Source organism: Sphaerodactylus townsendi, linkage group LG09, assembly GCF_021028975.2.
Source record: "Sphaerodactylus townsendi isolate TG3544 linkage group LG09, MPM_Stown_v2.3, whole genome shotgun sequence".
Classification (NCBI taxonomy): Eukaryota; Metazoa; Chordata; class Lepidosauria; order Squamata; family Sphaerodactylidae; genus Sphaerodactylus; species Sphaerodactylus townsendi.
Window position 1 is genome coordinate 45,737,181 of NC_059433.1, and position 21,692 is coordinate 45,758,872.

Below are 21,692 nucleotides of genomic sequence, written 5' to 3' on the forward strand. Positions count from 1 at the left end.
GGCAAAGCCCTCGACCCTGCTCTACAAGATGCGGACCTGGCAGACAGCCAACTTCCGTCGCCTTCCTCCTCCGTGGAGGGAGCTGGAATTCATATGCTGTGATGTCCCTAAAATAAAGCAGCTTGCACTCAGGACAGGTGACATGTCCCGGGGGATGGCCACCGCGGAGAGTGGCATGAGGGTTGAAGATTCATAGTGTAATACTAAAAACACGCTTTCATAAAGGGAATGATTGCAACTCGTGATAAATATGCTGTGCGGAATCCAAAAAGTCCCACTAATGCAATCCACTTTCACAATTGTTTGCAAGTAGATTTTGCTATTCCGCACAGTAAAATCCAGCTGCAAAGTGCATTGAAAGTGCATTATTCTGCATGTGTGAAAGTGCCCAGAGAGAGTACAAGACTCTGTTAGCTCTATTGCTCCAACTTTGCACTGCACAGGTCTGAATTAAACTGTATTTTCCTTTATTTTGCCTTCTGGTAACTCCCTTTGCTTACGAGATGGGAAGCCAGTGGACTTAAGTAACCACTACTTTCCCCTCCACTCCCTTTCACTTTCATGAAGCGACACAAGTCTCACAGATGGATTCCACATGGGCCAAAAACAGCGGTGTGGAAATGGTGTGAACTTTTACCATTTTACACCGTTTTCACACCACTGTTTTGGCCCATGCAGAATCTGCCTCATACGTTCTTCCCCCAATTGGTATGCATGGGAGAAACTTGGGGATAGATTACCTTAGAGCAGGATTGCACAGACCTATGCAGACATTCAAACAAACGTTGGGGTAAAGTGTGTCCTCATTTTTTTTCTTTTGTTGTCAAGTCGCAGCTGACTTATGGCAACCTTATAGGGTTTCCAAGACAAGAGTTGTTTAGAGATAGTGTGCCATTGCCTGCTTCCATGTCATGCCCCTGATATTCCTTGGAGGTCTTCTGTCCAAATACTTGCCAGGGCTGAGGCTAAGGCGGATTCCGCATGGGCCAAAAACAGCAGTGTGAAAACAGCAGAGGCGTAGCTAGGCCAGAGTGTGCCCAGTGCACACTCTGGCTTTCCCCCCTCCCTCTGCACCACCCTCTTCCCCCCATGAGACCCACTTACCCCCCCAGCTTACTTACTTTTAGGAAAGGAGCAGGCCGAAGAAGCCTGCCTGCATTGCCTGGGCTTGGTGGGAACGACATTTCCCAGGAGCCCCTGGTAGTTCCCACCAGGCCCAGGTAATGCAGGCAGGCTTCTCTGGGATGTTCCATTCCTAAAAGTAAGTGGGGGGCGCCCCCCACATGACCAGAATCAGTGAGCCTGGTGCATTGCGCACCCCCCTGCCCCCTGGTGGCTTCGTCGTTGGAAAATGGTGTAAACCCTTTTACACTATTTTAAACAATTTACACCATTTTCACACCACTGTTTTTGGCCCATACAGAATTCGCCTAAATGTGTTGACTGACCCAAGATCAACCAGCCTGTTTCCACAGCAAAGTGTGGATTCAAACCAGCGTTTTCCTGATCCTAGTGCAGCACAATTCACCACTCTGACTCTTAGCAATTCCCCTGCCATCCTACAAATGTAATATACTTCAGTAGTAATCTAAAACAGTAGAGAATCTGTAACATCAAAGCATGCGCTTCTTGTTTTCACAAGTCATTTATAAATTTAAAAACTTCTGATGTAAGACAATAAAAGTCCCAATGTTAACTTTTTCATTCTCCAACTGCTTTCTGGCAATGCTCTCCAAAAGTCCAACAGTGTAATTTTGAAAACACAGAGCCTATTGACAGCAGGCTCTTCCAGAACTTAAGTTCTAAGCCTAAAATCGTGGGTGTGGGTGGCCGGTGGCACTGATCTCAAAGAGAAACTGAACCCCTGCAGACTTATCAGAGAGTTTTCCACAATCATTTGGGCAGCTCCATCCCTGTGGTTGATTTAAGAAGTGCAATTGGGAACCAGACGTGGAGTCTGCTTGTTTTTTATACCTCTCAGTAGAGGAGCAGTTTCCGTCCCGCCCCCACAGCGGGGGCAGCTGACGCCTGACAGTCATGCTTGTGGGACTCCCTCCCTCCCCCGATCGTCTTCGAGACTTCCGGCAACGGGTTTGCATGCATTTCCTGCACCTGTCAACCATTCATCGTAGCTACTTGCTGTTTTTCCCAGGTTGTAGCGGTCCCTGGCGGCCATTGAAGAGTGGAACACAAAAACGCGAAGTTTTTAATACTGTAATCTCATTCAGAGTGGGAAGATGTCAATTAGTTGCATACGTTTGTTGTTTCCTTTTCACTATCGGGAAATACTTTAAAATCCTAATTGTTTTGTCTAGTATTTGTCTTGTATTGAATGTGATGCTACAGAGCTAGAGTTCCAAAGCTAACATTTCCTGCAGGTGAACTGACCTCTAAGGTCAGTTGTTATTCCAGGAAAACTTCACCCTAGTCGGATGGGAGTGGGGGGACTTTGCAGTAAGCAAAATTGGTCATTATTTTATTATAATCACAAAATATTAAATGGGCTTGCTTTAAAAAAAGCAAATAGTTCTTAAGCTTTTCCCTCTGGTGGATAATTAACCATTTATTCTCTAATTCCACAACACAAATGGCCAGCCAGACAATGGAAGTAATTAATTGGGATACAACAAAAGAGAAAATGCAGGGAGGGCAGGATGTCTACTGAACGAAATATACCTCTGGGAAAATATATAGTAAGCTTTCCATTCCTTAGTTAAGAGGAGTGTCACTTTAATGCAGCACAATAAATGCATTGTTTCAATTCTTCTTGCACCTTCAGCAATGCAAAAACATTCATGTGGAATTTCAGCTGGATAGGAAAAAAGACTGCAGATACTCCAGTTGTTCCAAGTAGGTCAGTTTTACCATGAACTTAATTGGATGTTTTTGGCAACTATCTAATGAGAAGCCAGGTTTCCATGAAATAGAATTGCGCACATAGAAACATACATGTTGACCAAACCACATGCAAAAGATTAAACAAAAGATGCTTTAAAAATGTAATTTATTTCCCCTCTGAGTTTCAACGTAAAACAGCTTGTAAAAATATAAAGGCTATATGACAAGCAACAATGTTAAAAAAGCAAGGACATATATGGCTTTGACAAAAATTAACAGTGCTTTAAATATCCTCACAGGGTATAATAAGTGTAATCAGCAATCCTACTGCAGTTCATGGCTAAAGTTAAACATGGCTTTGAACCACTATTTTATATTATTTATAAAAGTTTCTAGTGCATTTCCACAATTAATGCCCTTAAAAGTAAACTCATTAGAGAATTTCAGCAGAATTTACTTTTTGAATGTTAAGTACATATGAACAAGTCATCAGAACAGATTCTTAAATATGAATTAGTTACATTTTTCAAAACTAACTTGTGAAAGCATCTGTTTAATGTTTTTGTTATGTGCAATTTCATGTGTGCAAAGTGCTCTTTTCATTTAATATTATACTTATAAGGCATATTAAAACAAACATACAAAAATAACATTATTGCTAGGTATCTAAGAAAACTATGCTTTGTAATCATGGATTTCATCCATTTGCATGCTTACTTGCTAAATGATGTGCAATACATTTAATTACCCTGATCATAAATTGATGCTGTGCTGCAATCATAATCCTATAAAGTTATTACATATTCAGGATTTTGCTTCCATGCTCAAACACAGCTTGAACAAACTGCTTGAAGACTCTGTCCATGTATGTGCATTTTCTTGGCCAGAATCCTTCCAGAAAAGCAATATGGCCTCCACAAGAAGTAAGGACCAAGGCCACGTTTGGATTTTGTTTTGCCATTTCTACTGGTATGGCTGAAAGGAAAGGAAAATGTAAGATGCTATTTCCCCTGATGTTCTTTCTCAAAATTATTAGATTTCCTGTAATTTAATGGAAGCTATATGTATTATATGTACAGAATGCTGTTTTACTGAAATAATTATTGAAATGTTGTTTGCCATCTTGTCAATTTTGACAGGAAAATATTACAGTTTTAGGCACTTGGATTGCCCAAGGTGAAAAGGTTGCCCAAACATGCTGTGGAGGGTTATGAATATAATACCTATTACTTTTTAAATTATTTACATTCATTAACACAGAATGTTAATGGGATATTGGCTTTTAATCTTTTACAGACCTTCAAAAAGTCTAGTTTCTTTCATTCTCTCTTATTACTCAAAGATACAACAAAATATTCTCTTAGGCCCGTTCTGCATGGGCCAGATAGACTGGAGTGGGGCCGGTAAAACCGCCGTTGTGGGGGAGGACTTCGCACCGCTGCTGGAGTACAGCGGCAGTGGTGAATTCGCCCCACAATGGTGTTTTTCTGCATTTTGGAAAACACTGGAATTCTGCGTTTTGGAAAATGCTGCTGTCTACCCGGTGCTGAGCAAACGGCACCGGGTGGATGCCAGCGTTTTCCCCGCACTGGTGCAGATCCCTCTTACCTTGTCCCCTGGCTGCCGTCGCTCTGGCCTCTCCAGTGCAATGGCGGCCAGGAGACAAGGTAAGAGGGATTTGCGCCATCGTGCCTGTGTGAACCCGGCCCAGCAGCTGCTGGGGCACCAGGGCCATTCACAGGGCATTGTGCGGATGGCCCTGGGGGGTGCACTAGTGGCAAGTATGCCGGTACGCCCCAGCATGCAAAGCCTGTGTGGAACAGGCCTTAGTGAAGTTGTTTCTGCCCTTAGTTAGCCCTTCCTTCCTAGTGAGGGCAGAATATGTTTAAACATGAAATGTCAATAAGGACTACCACTGAGCTATAATATTTTGACCATTTGGGAATGGGGTTTTTTCTCAGGTACCACTGTGGCATTGCAAAGACCTTTGTTTTCTGATAGGAGTAGCAACAGTTCAATCATGTGAGAATTGCACTCCATTCTCTTCCAAAAATTCCTCCACCAGGAGACAATGATGCCTCTGAAATAGTATTCCATTTTAGGATCAGAGAGACGTTAAGAGGAATGCAGTGAAACAGCTATACTTACCTGTAGAAGCTGAATTCCAGTTCCATACCTCCCACAAGATTTCTCTCCCTTTAGAAAATGGCAAACCTAACACATTTCTGAGTCAATGTTCTTTGACCTCTGAGACATTCGAAGGAATGAAGCATTGATTCTTTGCCTGCCTTCAGCTTAATCAACTCCAGAAAACTTGGTGGGCTCAGGAGGGTGGTATTGGTGTGTGTGAGGAAGACGAATGGGGAGAGGATGAGACATAGTGGTATGCTTATGGGGGTATTTAGTCACCTTATCTAGACCTTCTCCAAATTTGGAATTGGTCCTACATGAATGCTCTTGCTTATAACATCAGAGACAGTGTCCTTCCAGTCTCAAAGCAAAGTGTTTGTTGTCTATTTCTGTACTTAAACATTTTGTCAGATAAACAAAGCTTTACCATGATTTGGTGAGAAAACATCATCCATAGAATTTAAGCACAACACTGGAATTCCAACGTTCTTCAGTCTACGAAATGGACTAGCATCTGTATAGTAATCATCAATTGTAGGATAGCCAAACATGACAGAAGTGAATTGTTTATCAAATTCCCTGATGGTCTTAGCCTGAATGCAAGAAAATAATTTGTGTAAGAATTTGTCAAACAAAAATGGGAAATGCAAAATATGCAACTAAACCTGCATGCAACCATGTGAGGGTTCATATTAAAGCAACACTGAAATATTTCTCGATGCCTGTAAAAAATTAGATAAGGGGGCAGTCTTAAAACTGGATCAGAATACAACAAAGATATCCAGAAATATAAATTATTTGATAAAACAACTAATTATAACACAAATCATATTAACATGAAAGATGGCGGCATCTGCACACAAATAGCCATGTGTGAATTGGCATCACGTAGATCAAGTTGACTAGTAACCAGGTGAGCAAAGCCATCTCAAAATGAGGGCTTTATTTATGTAAAACTCAAGCTGATCTCTGTGGGGTCTGCTTCCACACATAAACAAGGATGGCCATGCAGCTTACAGTCAGCTTTGAGTATTGTAAGTTTATGTCAAGCTTCACAAACGTTTGGACAGCTGTTTCAGGGTATAAACGACAACCAAATCATATTCAGGTCTGCAACCTGTGGGGCCATGAAGAGCTCCCTTTTATTTCCAGTGCAAATCTTTCTAAAGTTCAGAAAAAAACATATTTTAAGAAATTTATGCATATTTTAAGTCCTATGTGTACATATATTGCAATAAAAATCAGGTTGAAATATGATTCAATATAATGAAAGCAGTAAAGAGTTTCATATTTAACTGCAGGATTCCTTGCTGCAGCCCTGTATGGTTGCCAGCTATATTACCTCCACAACTGGGAATATGTGGAGCTTTAATGGAAACACATTATTGTTTTCACAGTGATAAGCCACAGTTCCTTTGCTGTTAAATAAAGGGAGGAATTAAGTTTTAAGGATGAGCTAATTCTCTGTCTTGGAATTCTTCCAGATGAGAAGGGCAACTTAATCCCTGGGTTTAAGGTATGCAGTCCAGCAACAATGCTAAACCTAGTCAAATCTGGGTCTTGGCAATGCTTGGACGAGACATCTCCTAGAAACCTTATGCAGGTCACCCAGAATGTCATAAAAGAAAGACAGGCAGAAATAAATGTAATTCAAGAGAACTCCAGTCCTAAACAGAATTACAACTTCCCTAAGCCCTTTGACTTCAGTGGACTCAGAATGGTATAACTCTGCTTAGGATTGCACAGTACGGCTGCTGATATGTATCGTGGTATTTCATATGGTTAAATGGAAATAGAACTGCCCTCATGCTTATAACTATTATACTGCATTAGGTCACATAAAAGAAGAAAGCTGGAATTTAAGAGTGCACAATTTATATGCCATGACATCTGTATGCAGTATATGCTGGTTGACCAATTCATATGTTGTATTCAGACTGAAAAAGTCTGTCAAATCTGATGCATTTTTAATACCCGGTACTTCTGTATTACAAACTTCAAGGGAAAGGCTATTCACTTAATCAGTTAATCCTGATCATTTATCACAATAACTAGCTTTTTATGCTGAAATGTTGTGGTCTTTTAAACCTCATATGAAATTGACTCACCTAATAACTGAAGATCGTAGACAGCTAGTTAAATAATAATTAAAGAGAAGCCAGTTTACAGGTTTTTCCAGTGAGTCCACGGAATCAAAAACATTCCATCCTGCTGAAAATACTGCAGCTGCTTTCAATGGTGTTTCTGTGCCAGTTTTGCCCAAATAATTTACAAGAAGCATGCTACAAACAAGAGATAAAACAAATATCAAATTGTTTCATGAGATGCATATTTCTGGGGCACCTCAGCCCTATGAAGACTAGAGCCCATGGCAAGGCAGAGCCAGGTTATAGAAGACCACAGGCCTCAACCTTAGAGGGAAAGAGTTTTCCATTACTCTGGTTCTTCACCTCTCCCCTGACCTGCTCTGTCTCAGGAGCAAGAGCCAATATGCCCTCCCTAATCTATTTCCCTCATATGAAAGGCCTGGCTCAGTGAGCGGCCAACACCTTTGGAGGCTCCACTCCTCTGGAACTTCTATGGAATTTGAGCAATTTCTGTGAGAAGCTGCTGCCACCCCCCCACATCCCAACTGCAACTCATCCCCTTGTTTCCCCATCCCTGGATCAAGGCTGCATCCTAGCTGCCCATTAAGCAGAGGGCTTAAGCCTGGTTGGAGGACTGCAATTTAAACTGGTTCATGTTTTCAGCCTCAACTAGTTTCTACCAACAAAAGTCATTTATTGGAGTTATTTGATCACTTTGACAGGCACTGATGCCTGCAACACAAATACCTGTCTGTGATTATAAGTAAACACCAGTGATTGTGGAGAAGAACCACCTGACCCAGAACACTTTAGATAAATTATAACTACTGTTCACCTCTTATCACTGCAAAAAATGTAGACTCAGGATGCAAACCAAGATAGCACATTTTCCACTGAATCTGCACAAGAAACTGCCTTAATTAGGGCCTTTGGAAATTTGTAATGACTGGAGATCTATGGTAGCAGAATGACTGTTACATAACTACTTACCCTCCCATAGAAACACCTGCTGCCATCAATGGAGCTGAGGAGTACAAGCTGCATATATAATGAATAACAGCTTCCAAATCCTCTGTATTAGAAGCACAATATGTCCTTGGTGTCTGCAAGGAGCCCAAAGTAGAAAAGAAAACAATAAACATTTGTTGTATCCTTAAATTAAGGTCAAACCCAAGAAGCACCAGTTTGGTTTATGTAGCATCAAAACATAAAGAGATTAGAAATATCCTGGAGTTTATGTTAAAAGTACATACTCCTCAAAAGTACATACTCTGTGGAATGAAATATGCAAAACTTTGCAAAAAAACCTCCCACCATGCAATAAAATCCTCTTAAGATTATTTACAAGATTGTACTTCATTTAATAGGCATACCATGTATATTCATATTTACTCATATGAACTGGATTGCAAATAAATGCTTACAGTAGGATGCAACAATCACTGAACTAGCATAACATTGTATACAAATCCACTGTTAACTGAAAGCATTGTATCCGCACAGCAAAATGGGTAAGCGCTACAAAGCTAGCAGGAGCATAACTTGAAGTGCCCAAGCAGCTATGCAAAGTTGTTGTGAAAGAAGTGGAAGCAGGGTAAAAATTGCCTGGGAAAAAATTTGCAGAAAATAGGATTGGTTAAGTATTTGGTCTTCCCACTCACAGTTCCCTGTAAGTGCCTTACATCCTCACTATCTTTCCAGAGCTGAGATTGACACCATGCATTTGCCCACATGCCTCGTCCCTCTTTTAACTACATGCTGTGAGCCATGGCTGTGTAAAGATTTGAACTCCAGCGCATGCTCATCCTCAGTATGCCATCGCCCGCTTTGGGTTGGAGACTGCGCTGAAGATACACATTTGGGATTCTCAGATGCTATCAGTGTTTAGATTTCACCTGCAGCAGCTCTTTTCACACCAGGAAAATTTATTCTTGCAGTTGCAACCAACATGGATCCAACCCATTACATTTGAGGCAGAAAATTTAAAAAAACGATTTTCATCTCAGCACCATAAAGCATAAGAATAAATCCAAGTTATGCATAGTTCTCATGAGATATCCACATTTTGATTCCAAGGCAAGTATATGATTTTTTACTTGGCAGCAAATACAACTGAATTCAGTGGAGTTCTGCAAAAACTGGCATAAGTTTATAGGCTATATGTAAAGTCTAAAATAACCCTATTTTAATACTGTAGGTACAAAATGGTACTGGGCCACAGTTCAGTTCTAATATAACAAAGATAATTTTTGCAGGATTCTTGCAGGATAGAATTACTGTTTTTAAATGGTATTTGCATGATAAACATTAGGAAATCCTTTAAACAATGCATCTGTAGACCACACTGAACTTGATAATGTTCCAGTGACAGCTCCACATTAGTCTACGGAGAATCTTTGCAGGCTTGGGGCAGCTTAGCTACTGGTGACTGTTCTTACAGAAACTCAAGTTTGGTAAAGATTGGGGCAGGGGATTGAATTTTATGGAGCACTAGTTTAAAATAAAAAGACCATTATCAGTGAAAACAAAAATAATACATTCACTTAAGTGCTTTAATGATTGGCTGTTGTGGGTTCTCTGGGCTGCATGGCTGTGGTCTGGTAGTTTTAGCTTGTAACATTCCACCCACATCTATAACTGACATCTTCATAGCCAAGTCAAGGTAAGATGTGTTTCTCTCCATGGCACAGTGTAGAGTATCTTGTATAGTTGAATATCTGTTTTGTCCACCTCTCAAGAAGAAGTATTTGCAGGTATCAGAGTGCAGTTGATTTGCAGTTACAACTATATGTCTCCTGGTTGGTTTTTTTGTGAGGCTTTAATTATTTTCCACAGGGTTTTTAAAAATTGCCTTAGACATCATCACATTCCTCCTTTCATTCCAATGCAGGAAACTACCATGTGTCCTATTACCACACATTTAAACCTTTTTTTCACAGTTGCTAGTTCTTATGATTACAAAGATATGCTTGGAAGTGTATTGGCATATCAGAAATAATGAAATATCAGAAATAATGAGCTTTTTTGTGTTGCAGGTGGGAGTCCAGTGCACTGTATTGTTCCTTGCTCTTTTCCATGACAATCAGAGGCAGAATAAACCATGCAAAATAGTAACACTGCAAAACAAATGATGAAATAAATTCCTGGACACATTTCTAATTAATAAAATCTTTGTATGTTACAAAATTCCCTGAATTTGGATAATCTCTGCACAGAGTTGTGATTGGGGGATGTGTGTGTATGAAAATATAGTACATACAGCTCTCACTAAGTGAACTTAAACACATACATTGATAATAAACAGAACTATTTCTGCTGATTTAGAGAATGAGTTTTAAACAATGAGTTTCTGAATTGCATTGTGAATATTGTAAACACCTTCTTAGAGGCTTTTGCGAAATTGTCAGATGACAGAAATGACAAAATAATTCCACCTTTTCACTTTTGACAGATCTACATATCATACTGAACAATAAGTTTAAAAATACTTAGAAAAAATTGTCTATCAAATCTTTCTGTAGAATATTGCTCATAACCCAGTCTTTTGGGACTGCTTGCTATAAAGAAGAATGTAATAATTCTGTGACTATGTTTCTTTATTATGATCTTAAATTCACTTAGAGATTTTGCAATAATATACTGACAGTTTTCCAGTACAAAGGTTGCAGCTAAAGAGGTTTACATTTTGAGAAAGATCCTTTTAACAATAAATAGGTAAAGCATACTTTCACAGAACACAACCAAAACAAGAGTCCTTTTCTTGTATCTGAAGCTTAATTCAAAATGACTTTATATGTCAAAGAACTGAAATATGAATGCACCTCCAAAAGTATACTGAAAACTGATTCTTATACAGCTCTGTTTTAAAGAAATATTGGAAATATGGTTCAAAGTCCATTTGTTCAGAGTTCAGCACTTAGTCTCTACAATATATAGTACAACAGATAAACCTACAAGGTTTCCCAGAAATTGTACACCACTCATTGCTGCAGGAGGATAAACCCATAAGCTGCTCAGCTGCACTGTTTAGGAGGAGAGATTCTTACAAGGTGTTTACAGTAAGTGAACTAGGAAGAACCAATATAGAACCTGTGGCTTTTCCAACAATTGTCTGGATCTTGTGACCCTCAGTTTGAGAATGCTGGTTATTAAGATGAATCTGTGCTTCAATTTAGCTCGCAAATCTGGAAATCCCTATCCCTGCACATACCAATTCTAACAAATTGACTTCTTCATGGAATGTGATAATAAACTGCCAGTGAGGAATATGGAGAAGATTATGTGGCATAAATTTATGTTGGAAATATTTTCTGTTTTGCTCATCCTTATGCTATATGAAATAAAGGGGAAAAATTACAAACAAGGACCTCAACCTCCCAACAACAGAATCAATAGGAACTGCCTATGGAAAAGCTGCCAGTTGACAGGCGTTGGCACTTTTGCTATATTTGTGCATCATGGGTGGATTCCACACAGGCCAAATATAACGAGTATAGGATGTTCTATAAACCGTTTGTGGAGCAGCTTCACGCAGGTTCTGTTCCTAAAAAGAGTTTGGCCTGTTTTATTCCCCTCAACCCAGGATTTTCGAAAATCACTAAACCAGCAATTCTTTTGCAGAATCTTGGGTTGGAGGTACTTCCATATGAACACAACAGGCAGGAGACACTTCATTCCCCACCCTTTCACCTGTTCAATTTAGGTTCCATGCCAACTGCTGTCAGGGAAAATCCGCCTGCCTGCCATTCTAGGCAGGTTGCTCAGCACATTGTGGGCAGATTCTCTGAGCACTCGACAGTGTACAAAGTCTCCCAAGCATGGCAGCAAGTATGACCACCATACAGATCTACAGCAACCCAATCATTAAAGCCCAGCCATTGCAGGGAGGCCCTTTTTTCCTTTTCCTTTTGTGTGTTGCACATGCGCAGCTACGCAGGTGCAGCCAATTGGATTGTGAAACAGCTGACATGGCCACAGGGGTTCAATTCTGCATGCTATGCAGCTGGCTACACATGTGTTGCAGGACATTTTTAAAAAGAGAGAAGTGTCTCCCTGTGAAGGCGCGAAAGTAACCCAGATTGTTTCCATGGGCTCCAATCGCTACCTGAATGGGTGAAGGGCACACATGTGAATTAGAAAAAGGACAAAGGGTTCCTTTATAATGACTGCAATCCGTTATACATATGCTATGCGGAATCCACCACGATTGCTCAAAGTTCTTATTTAATTTAAGAGCTATTCTTACCAATAGATTTTCACCAGCAATTCCTCGATAGTTAAAAACCACACACCTTAAAAAAAAGCAAAAGAACACTGTTTACCAGGAATGTTGATTGTAGATCCAAAGGGCCGTGCATTTGGAAGCTGCTCCAGTTTATAACTAGATTTGTCAATGAATCAACAATGTACATTTATACAAATTCATTTATATAGAGATTTTCTGATATCTCCATTCAGCCTCTAAGCAGCTCACCCAGTTCCACCAGCTGAACTGGAGCACACAGGCTCATCGAGGTGAGAAAAGGATGGGGAGGGAGGTTAAGTAGTTTCGTCTGAGAGTGGGCAGCCACTTGGCTTCTGCCTTTGAGCTTGTGAACTGAGTCCAGAGGCTGAAACGGAACCTTGACTGCAAATCTCATATGTATTTGCTGAGAACTGATACATTATTAAAATCATAATAATACTTTGTGAAAGAAACAACTTGTACAGGACAGACAGCAAACCCTCATCATTATTACCAAGGAGACAGGGGAGCGGGAACTGGGCAGAAAAGAAAGGGGGGGTTTTCTGTGTGTTTTTTAGAGTTTAAGGTATGTGACACATCCTCTGGGCCCAGTTCCCTTCACTTTTCCAGTATTAAAAGTACATGCCTTTTCACTGGTGAAAGCCGGTGGGGATAGGTGGAGAAAATTATCTTGGAGTATACACACTATAGGGAACACATTCTCCACAACCTTTTCTCCCCCATCCCTCCCATCCACACCTTTATGACCAAGGCTGAAGAGAAGGAAATCTTTTTTTAAATTGCATTAATTAGAATAGTAAATTATGTTAAAAATGAATTCAGTCACACACTCCATTTGTAAGAACTGATGCAGGCAATGAATACTATTTTAACAATTCCTGGCACTAGGGCAAGATTATTCATATTCCTTAGCCCCAACAGCCTTGTGGTTTGAGAAGAGGAGGGCTTTTTTTGTTTTTTTAATTTTAAATCTGGTTTACAATGAAGAAAAAATCAGCATAAACACATAAAGTTGGATCTAGTCAGCTTTTTCATTCAATCTCACCTAGTCATTCTCCTTACTACAGTCTTTGTCCTATGAAGTTTTCATCCATGCAGGTCTCAGGATCCACAACATAACCTTTTTTGGGTGACATACTCCTTCCCTGGTTCACCAGCTGAAAAACTAGCTAGATCTAACTTGTACAGTGCTCTCTTAAGTACAGTTGTGCTGTTTTAAACTCTTTGACTTAGAAGAGTGTAACTGATTAGGAGGGCACTGATTCTCTCTTAAAATGGAACTGTACACCTTCTCATGAACTTATGCAAAGCTGCTTTATTTTGTAGAGGAAAAAATGTGAACAACTTTGTGAATCATTGTATATAGCACAGTAGATTTTACACTAATATTATGACTTCACACAGAAGGCCAGAAGCTACTGCTTACCCAGGATGTTATACACACCCATCTGTCTGACTTTTCCATATTATACTATTTCCTATTCTCCACAATTTGCTCAGTATTCTATGACTTTATCTTCTAGTTAAAGAACATGGTATTTCCAACTCATAAGGAATAATGGTTTGAACAGGAACTACCTCAAGTCCTTAGCTTCTGGTTTAGATTATTTAATTTTGACTGAGGCAGGTCAGACAGTTATAAAACACCCCACAGGGAAATTAAAATATCAGGGAACAGAATAAAAAGCACCTTCTAATGTTGATTCCAGCCAGTACCAGTATACAAAATCTACAATGGCTACATGTAAAAGAGATCCTGTTTGAGAACATTCTAAAAATAAGCTAAGTATTGTCTATAATTTTCAAGTATAGTAAAAATATTAAGTTTAATATTTAAGTAACTTGCAGTGTACCTCTATTCACTTGTACAATGCCTTCAGCCAATCAAGTCATTCTTAATTTTTGCCATCAACACTGGAGCAACTCTTCCGAAGTTCCCATCTCCAGAGGGGCTGCTTTGAGCCAATGTCAGCTGAGGGAGCCTTCTCTGTGAAGACAGCTCCCATAGAGACCTCCAGACCTGTCTCGCCTAGGACCTGGGTACTTTAAAAGTCATCACCCCGCAGTCCTGTATGAGCACCAATACCTTCAGTTCACTTTCATTTATGTGTCCCCTCTCTACCTCCATCAGTGAGTTGGTGACCATGACAGATAGGGCCTTTTCAGTGGTTAATCCCCAGCTTTGGAATGCCCTCCCCCTCCTCTGATCTGGTGCCATAATTACATGTCTTGCAGCACCAGACCAGCAGTGCAATCTTGAGTAGAGTTACACCCTTCTATGCTAATTGAAGACAACAAGTTTAGAAGAATATAACTCTAATATAGCATTGTGACATTTCTGTTTTAATTTACGGTTATTTAATTGGTTTATCTTTAGTCTCTGGCATCTTTGACCTCTGTTTCTCCTTTTTTGTTTTTGATGGCTTTAAATTAGTTTTAAGTTTCATCTACAGGCATTGGTTTTAATTAGCTGCTGCAGACTATTATTTGTCAGTGGTTAACGCTGCCTGTTTATTGTTGGTTTAGACATTTGTAATGTTTTGTGGTTAGATAGGATGGGACAGCTATGGTTTTATGAGATGTTTATTTTGTGAACTGTTCTGAGCACTTTGACAGAACGCAATATAGGAATACATAAAGAAATTGTTGATGGAAAGTCAGGGCAAATCATGGGAATGAAAGTTTCTTCCCTCCTTTCTTCACTCTCCATGAATTAACAGTTTCTCATCCGTAAAAACTGAATTAAAGCTGTTCTAATGAAAATATTAGCAAATGAAACTGATGATACCTGTAGCCCAGTTCTTTGCTTTGCTGAATCATATGGAGAATGTAGGATTCCCTGCTTGACCCTGTGAGGCCAGGCAGCAGCAGGATAGTGGGTCGGGTGCTGGCATCTGGGCAAGATACGCTGTCATTATTATCAAACCAGTCCAGGGAAATCTGTCCTCCATCTGTTGCTTTAATAAGCTCACTGGGAAAAAAAAACCCAAAACGAATTAGCTTTGCAAAAAAGAAAATAAGCCAAGGGGCACTTATCTCTGTTCATGAAGTGGATGTCCCACATGCAGTCATGCTGAATGGGTAAATCTGGAATGGGTCAGGATTCCTAGAGGTGATAAACCATCTCCTCTCCTCAGCTATGGCAGCAGCTGAGAACAATATAGGACCATTGTCCTCAGTGCTGTCTACAAACACTGGCAGCTGAGAACAGTGAACAGGTATGAACTATCACCCAGCTGGACTTGCCACTTGCTTCCTTTTAGTTGGATTAAAGTGGGAAGGGGTGGATTTTGAGATGAAAGAGGGAAGGAGTGGACCGGGAGGGGTTGTGGGTCAGTGGAACAGCCTCTACTTTGCATGCATAAGGTCCCAATTTCAGTTCCCGGCATCTCCAGTTAAAAAGGACCAGGCAGCAGGTGATGTGAAAGACCTCTATCCATGAGCCAGGAAAGCCACTGACACTCTACGTTCACAGTGCTGACTACAATGGAATGATGGTCTGATTCAAAATCAGGCAGTTCTTATGTGTTCATGTGACTTACAGCAGGGGATCCTCTCAGTCCAGTCCCATTCCCACATAGAATTTTTCAGACTGGCAGAAGGATGGATGAAGTAATTGGACTTGGAGATCATGGGCCTCAAGTGTGCATCCTCAGGCCCAGTTCTTCTCTGCCCACCAGGAAACCTAATACAATTCTAATGCTCAAGCCTGCCCAACATTACCCCACTGGAACTGTTCCTGAAGCAAGATTGATGGATCTGAGCATGATTGTGATCCTGCTGGCACTTTATGGCTCAAACAAAAGAGCTAACACAGATGCTCCAAGAGAAAGCTCCAAGCTATTCTGTGAAGGTTTGCCACACAGAGAAAACCGTTCCTATTCACGTTTCACTTGGTGGATAGAAGCACAAGGCCGTAAATTGGATGCCTTTAAAAATGGCATATATGGGCAGATGCATCACCCACACTGAGCTGTTTTCTATGGGATATGCATTCAAATATGCATCCCCATACAGACTGGAATGTACCTTGGCTGTTCTGGTGAAAGAAGTATAGTGCAAATGGGCATGATCTCTACTTAGCTGAATGCATTTGGTTATGTGTCTGTTTTGTTTTACTTTATTTCATTTATTATTAATTTATTATCAGCACTTACAATAATTTACAAGGCATTATCGCTGGCATCCATAATCTGATTTGGAATATTAAAAATGCAGTTACAAAACAGTTTTTTTTAAAAAAAACACAATATTATTACATTAAAATATAACAATAATTTTATTATAAATGTATTGTTATTATTAACAAAAATGCAATATTACTATGCCAAATGTACCCTTGCTACAATTATTTTAAAATGATGAAGACAGTCCAGAAATATACCATGATATATTAAGTGAAGGGGAGGGAGGGAGGGAGGGAGGGAGGGGAGGCATGCAAGTGAAGGGAAGTGAGGGAGGGGAGGGGAGGTAGGGAGAGGGTGGCATACAAGGGAGGGGGAGGGGTGCAAGGGAGGGGAAGGAGGGGGCCTGACATCTGGACCTGGCCCACCCACCCTAGCGGAGGGAGTGGGAGAGGAAGGTTATTACATTAAACAGTATTTTATGCAGCCTGTTTAAGTCGTAAACAACTTGCTGCCATGCAAGAAATCAACCAAAATTTAACCTATAACGCTCATAAAATATAAGCGGCTCATAAAATATAAGTGTGTTACTTAGCATAACAGTGGGCACAGACACATGACTCACCTGTGTGAGAAACATCTTCTTTAACATATGAGGAGACAAACACCCAGTGGAGGGATTCATCTGGTTTGCGCCGGTTCAGTAGAACCGGTAGCTAATGTTTTGCTTTGTTTGCTGAACCAGCTGAATCCCACCACCCCAGGGGAGGGCAAGCAAGGGGCTTTCCAAGCCCTGGAACAGCTAGGCACAAGCAGGCCTCCTCTGAAGGCCACACCGCTGCCCCAGAGGTGTGTGGCCCACTCGGCAGCTGGCTAGCCCCCCATGGGGGCCTCCATTGGCCACCACCCACCTGGGCCTCCCAGCTAATGCCAGAGAAAGCCCCCCCCAGGTTGTGTAGTCAGCCCGCAGGTGCGTGGCCCGCTCTGAGGCCAGCCGCCTCCCATGGCTGGTCAGTAAAAGAAACCGGGCCCCTTTGGTGATCACATGGAGACTGCAAACAGGGTCAGCCAGGCCAAGCTCAAACAGGCCCTTGCTGTTCCCATCTCCACATGGAGATTGAGCATCGGGCCAGCTGGCCCCACCCAACGTCCACGTGGAGATGGGGGTGGGCGAGCACCACTCACCAGACTTCAACTGCAGTGCTGCCTGGTGGGTGTAAGGCACAGCTGTGGGGGGGCTGTGCCTGGGTTAGCCTGGATGCTGTAGCTAGGCCCCTGCACTGTGAGTATATTCTGGAACAGGACCTCAAGTCCTTATCATCATTGTATGATGGCAAGGGTGAACTTGTGGTGCCCACAGGTTTGACATTAGAGTGGCAAACCTTTGGCACTCCAGATGTTATGGACTACAATTCCCACCAGCCCCTGCCAGCATAGCCAATTGGCCATGCTGGAAGGGGCTGATGGGAATTGTAGTCCATAACATCTGGAGTGCCAAAGGTTCGCCACCACGGAGCTAGACTTTCAGAAACAACCCCCCCCTCCATCATTAGTCTGAAGTCCGGGAACAGCTGCAGCCTGCCCCATGTAAGAGAGGAGCTGCTGGCTGTTCCTGCATTACCTGCACCCATCTACAAGAGAGGAGAGAGGCTGGACTCCCCTTCCTTTTTCTCCCCTGTGTTTCTACAAGTGGGTCCATAGGCAGTTTTGCTGCCAACGGTGCTTGTGATTCACAGAATTAACATTCATGTAGCATCTACAGGCAGTGTTTATATCCTAGAGAAGTACTTACTTCCTGTATGGCACATACGGTCGAGATGTTATTAAAGGCCGCAGGAGAGTCTGGACGCGGCTCTCCCAGCACCACACAGGGGGATAGTAAGTTTCTTTCACTACTGGGCAATAGACTTGTAGAAAGTGGTGGAAGCTCTTACTGCCGGTCACCAGCTCAGGTTTCTAGAAAGACAGATGAATGATTACACTTGAAGAATTGTCTGTGATTGTTAATTTATGGTTTTTATTAAAACAGTAAGACAGTGAGCATTACAAGAAACATGTTTTGACTGCTACAGGAACATGAATTCCAGTCTCCTATATTCTGGAAAGAAACAGAAATGATCCTATACCATTAAGTAAAGCTATGCAGTTTCCTTTGGTGGCAGATTTTGGCTTGATCGTTCCCACCAAGAGACAGACAGATTTTCACAATTTCTGATGAAGGACTGTACCATTATGCCAGTCATGTTCATTTCAGCAAGGCTGCCGCAACATAAATTACCTATACATTGTGCCCTTTGTTCGTTAGTTAATTAAGGGGAGTTCTGTGAGAAATCATGGGGGAAGGGACTTCCCATTCTTTTCCCTCCACTCTTTCTTCTTCCACGCTTGATCGTTCCCCTTCTTCCTCTCTCTTCACCCTCTTCCTCTCTTTCTTGGTGACAGGAGGCTTCAGACAGACCGCATGTGGGGCATGAAGTGAAAAGCATATCCTTGGTGCTTCAAGCCTCTGCTGATGCTCTTGGAGCAGTAGGAACTGTTTGTAGAGGAAAAGAACCAGACCAACTGCATGGCAGGGCAAGAAGCTTCAAGTTCACGAGAATCGTCTTCTTCCCCAACTCTCCTATTGCTACTTTCCCCTTTGCAATAAAAATGTGTGTGTCTTTGTATTTCCCACTTTTTCTCATTTTCACTTGGCCCTCTATAGCCCCCTCTTTGGCTGTTGTCATTGCTTGCTGAAGCACAGCTTATAGGGGTTATAGACAATTTCTGCAATAGCATCTCATCCTATTACATCACAAAACCTCCTTTTCTCCTTTAGCTTTGATGTCCCTTTCAACTTCTTTTGAAAGGGACTCCTCCCAGGTTTGTTGATTCCTCCCCCTCTTGTGTTCATGGTTATATTATGTGGAGTTTTTGCTTTGCATTCTAGGGTCATGTTCAAAATTAGATATATTGATGTGTATGTGAGAAGTGCCATTTGAACCATATATTTTAGACATCAAGCTGTGTGTATACAAGCAATGCCGAACACAAGCAATACTTGATATGTATTATAAGCCATCTTCAGCCATGGTAAAGGGTAAAAAAAATGTTTTAGTATATATGTTTTGAACTGGATTAACTCTGCATAGGATTGCACATGTTCTGATATATCTTCCTATGCAAATGTGCGTATATGACTTCTAAAACCATTCTATGAACATGAAATGCTAAATATTTAGGGCCGTAGTGCTCAATCCTAAGGTTTCCTGCTGCAGCAAATAAATACTGAAAGGTAGGGCATACCAGATGCTGTACTGTGGCATCATTGTAAAATATGTTAGGGCTACAGGTATGTTAGTTTCAGGTGGCGGCCACTTGGAATTATTCTACCTTTTGACATTTTTTTTAAAGGTACAAGGCTACTCATCTTACTGAACTAGTACCCAATGTATGGGAAAGACTTTATTTTTATTTTTTTTCAGAACAATTCTTTTAATGATCGATGGTGTGCTATAACCATGAAGTAGGTGTCTATAAACATGAAGTTGGGATGAGAATCATATGGCTAAGAGAAGGCATGCCCCAAGTATGTAGAAGAGCTTTATGCAGGTATTTGTCTCCAGCACTTTTCTTCATGCATAAATCCAGTCCACTACAATCCATAAGGAACATGCAGAAAATTTTCTTTAGCTGCATGAGCCTCAAATATGTATGGGTAGCTGAAGATTGGACTTTTTTTAAAAAAAAAGTATTTTGCTGTTCTGGCCTGATATTTGATATATTTGGAATACATGAGCAACTTTCTGTACACTGAAATAAAATAAATCAAAAGGAACAGGTAATGGAACAAATTCCTTGTGCGTTCTTTCCCTGTCCTACTACCCGTATATAGCTTGGTAATCTTTATGTTGAATGGCAGCAGTTTTGCAGGCCTTCAGGCGACAAAACGTCCTTCCTTGTTCTCCTACCTGAGATCTTCCATTGAAGATAGTTGGGACTGAACCCAGGATTTTCTGCATGCAAAAGAATGTAATCTGCTACGAAGACACAATCTGGGCCAGCCAATTCGTAAGCTTGCTAATAGCACCAGTAAAATATATCCACTGCTTGAGGGGAAAGCGAACTGAACTCCTCCCAAATAATGCTGTATTCTAATTAGATATCTGGAATGGGATACTATCTTCTATTTCAAGTCAAATCCACAACCTTTTAAAAATTCCAGATTCCACATCACCCCTCTCTCCCCGCCCCCCCCCCCCCCCCCACCCCGGTCGCCGGTCATCAGTTCATTTGCAACATCTCCCGAGCAAACATTGAAGCATCGGGTGACTAAACAGGAAACAGAAAGTCCAACTCAGCATTTGTTCAAGTGGAGAAAAGGTCTGCAACACCTCCCCCCGCCACCCCCCGTTCCTAATTCCAAAAGATTGCTGATATTTTTACAAGGGCTCTCCTTCCCGGGACGCAACTAAGCACAGTTGGCTCGCTTGGTTAAAAAATGAGTCTAAACCAGACGATGCAGGTTTTCTCCTTCTCCGGTTGCTCCCTCCTCTTTAGCCGAGCTGCATCGGCCGGGGTCACCCCCAAGCAAGTTTTAAGGACCCCTACCTTGGCGATGCTGCTGAGGTAGTAGCAGGCGTAGGCGACCCCGAAGCACAGCAGCAGGGACCAGCCCACGCCCGAAGCCCACAGCCCCTGCGGGACCTGGCTCTCCAGGTACAAGGACAGCTCCTGGGTCAGCCCCTGCAGGTTCATCTCTGGACGTGTCTGGGAGGGAAGGAGGGAGGGGCACAGTCCGCAGGTTACATTCCAGGGTGGGGCGGGCGGAGAAGTCGCCCGGGGCGGCGTGGGGGGTGGGGGTGGCGCTCTCCCCAGCCTCAAGGTGCAGGCGCCTCTCGCGCGCTATAGCTGCCGCTTGGCTGCTCCCTCCTTGTTCCTCCTCCTCCTCCCCACCGGAAGGAGACTCAGGCTGGAGTCCAACTCTCCCTCCGCAGGCTGACTGGGCAGCTGCCACGGAGAGCTTGTGAAGCATGTCCCGAATGGCCTTTGGAGTGGGCTTCTTCGATGCGAATCGCGGTGAGAATACGCTGGAAAGCACATGGGCTGCAGGAAGCTGGAGACAACTCGCTGCATTTTAGGAGGAAATGTCGGGATCCTCACAAAAAGGCTACGCATGAGTGTGTGCAGTGTAGAATCAAGGCTTAACTGCCAAGACACACACTTGGGCCATGATAACATAAGATCTGGTCGGTTTGGACGCATGCAGGTACAGTTGCCAACTTTTCA

General features: G+C 41.9%; 1 protein-coding gene across 1 annotated transcript; it reads right to left on the reverse strand.

Moving 5' to 3' along the window:
* Positions 1 to 2,987: 2,987 nt before the first annotated feature.
* Positions 2,988 to 21,433, reverse strand: ABHD3 (abhydrolase domain containing 3, phospholipase). Its single transcript, XM_048508334.1, has 9 exons — positions 21,015 to 21,433; positions 18,217 to 18,380; positions 15,089 to 15,271; positions 12,301 to 12,346; positions 8,046 to 8,158; positions 7,077 to 7,250; positions 5,642 to 5,690; positions 5,396 to 5,561; positions 2,988 to 3,813 (listed from the first exon to the last, which is right to left on the reverse strand). Exons 1-9 carry the CDS (start codon positions 21,159 to 21,161, stop codon positions 3,635 to 3,637), a joined length of 1,221 nt encoding a protein of 406 aa, XP_048364291.1. The 5' UTR covers positions 21,162 to 21,433; the 3' UTR covers positions 2,988 to 3,634.
* Positions 21,434 to 21,692: the final 259 nt, after the last annotated feature.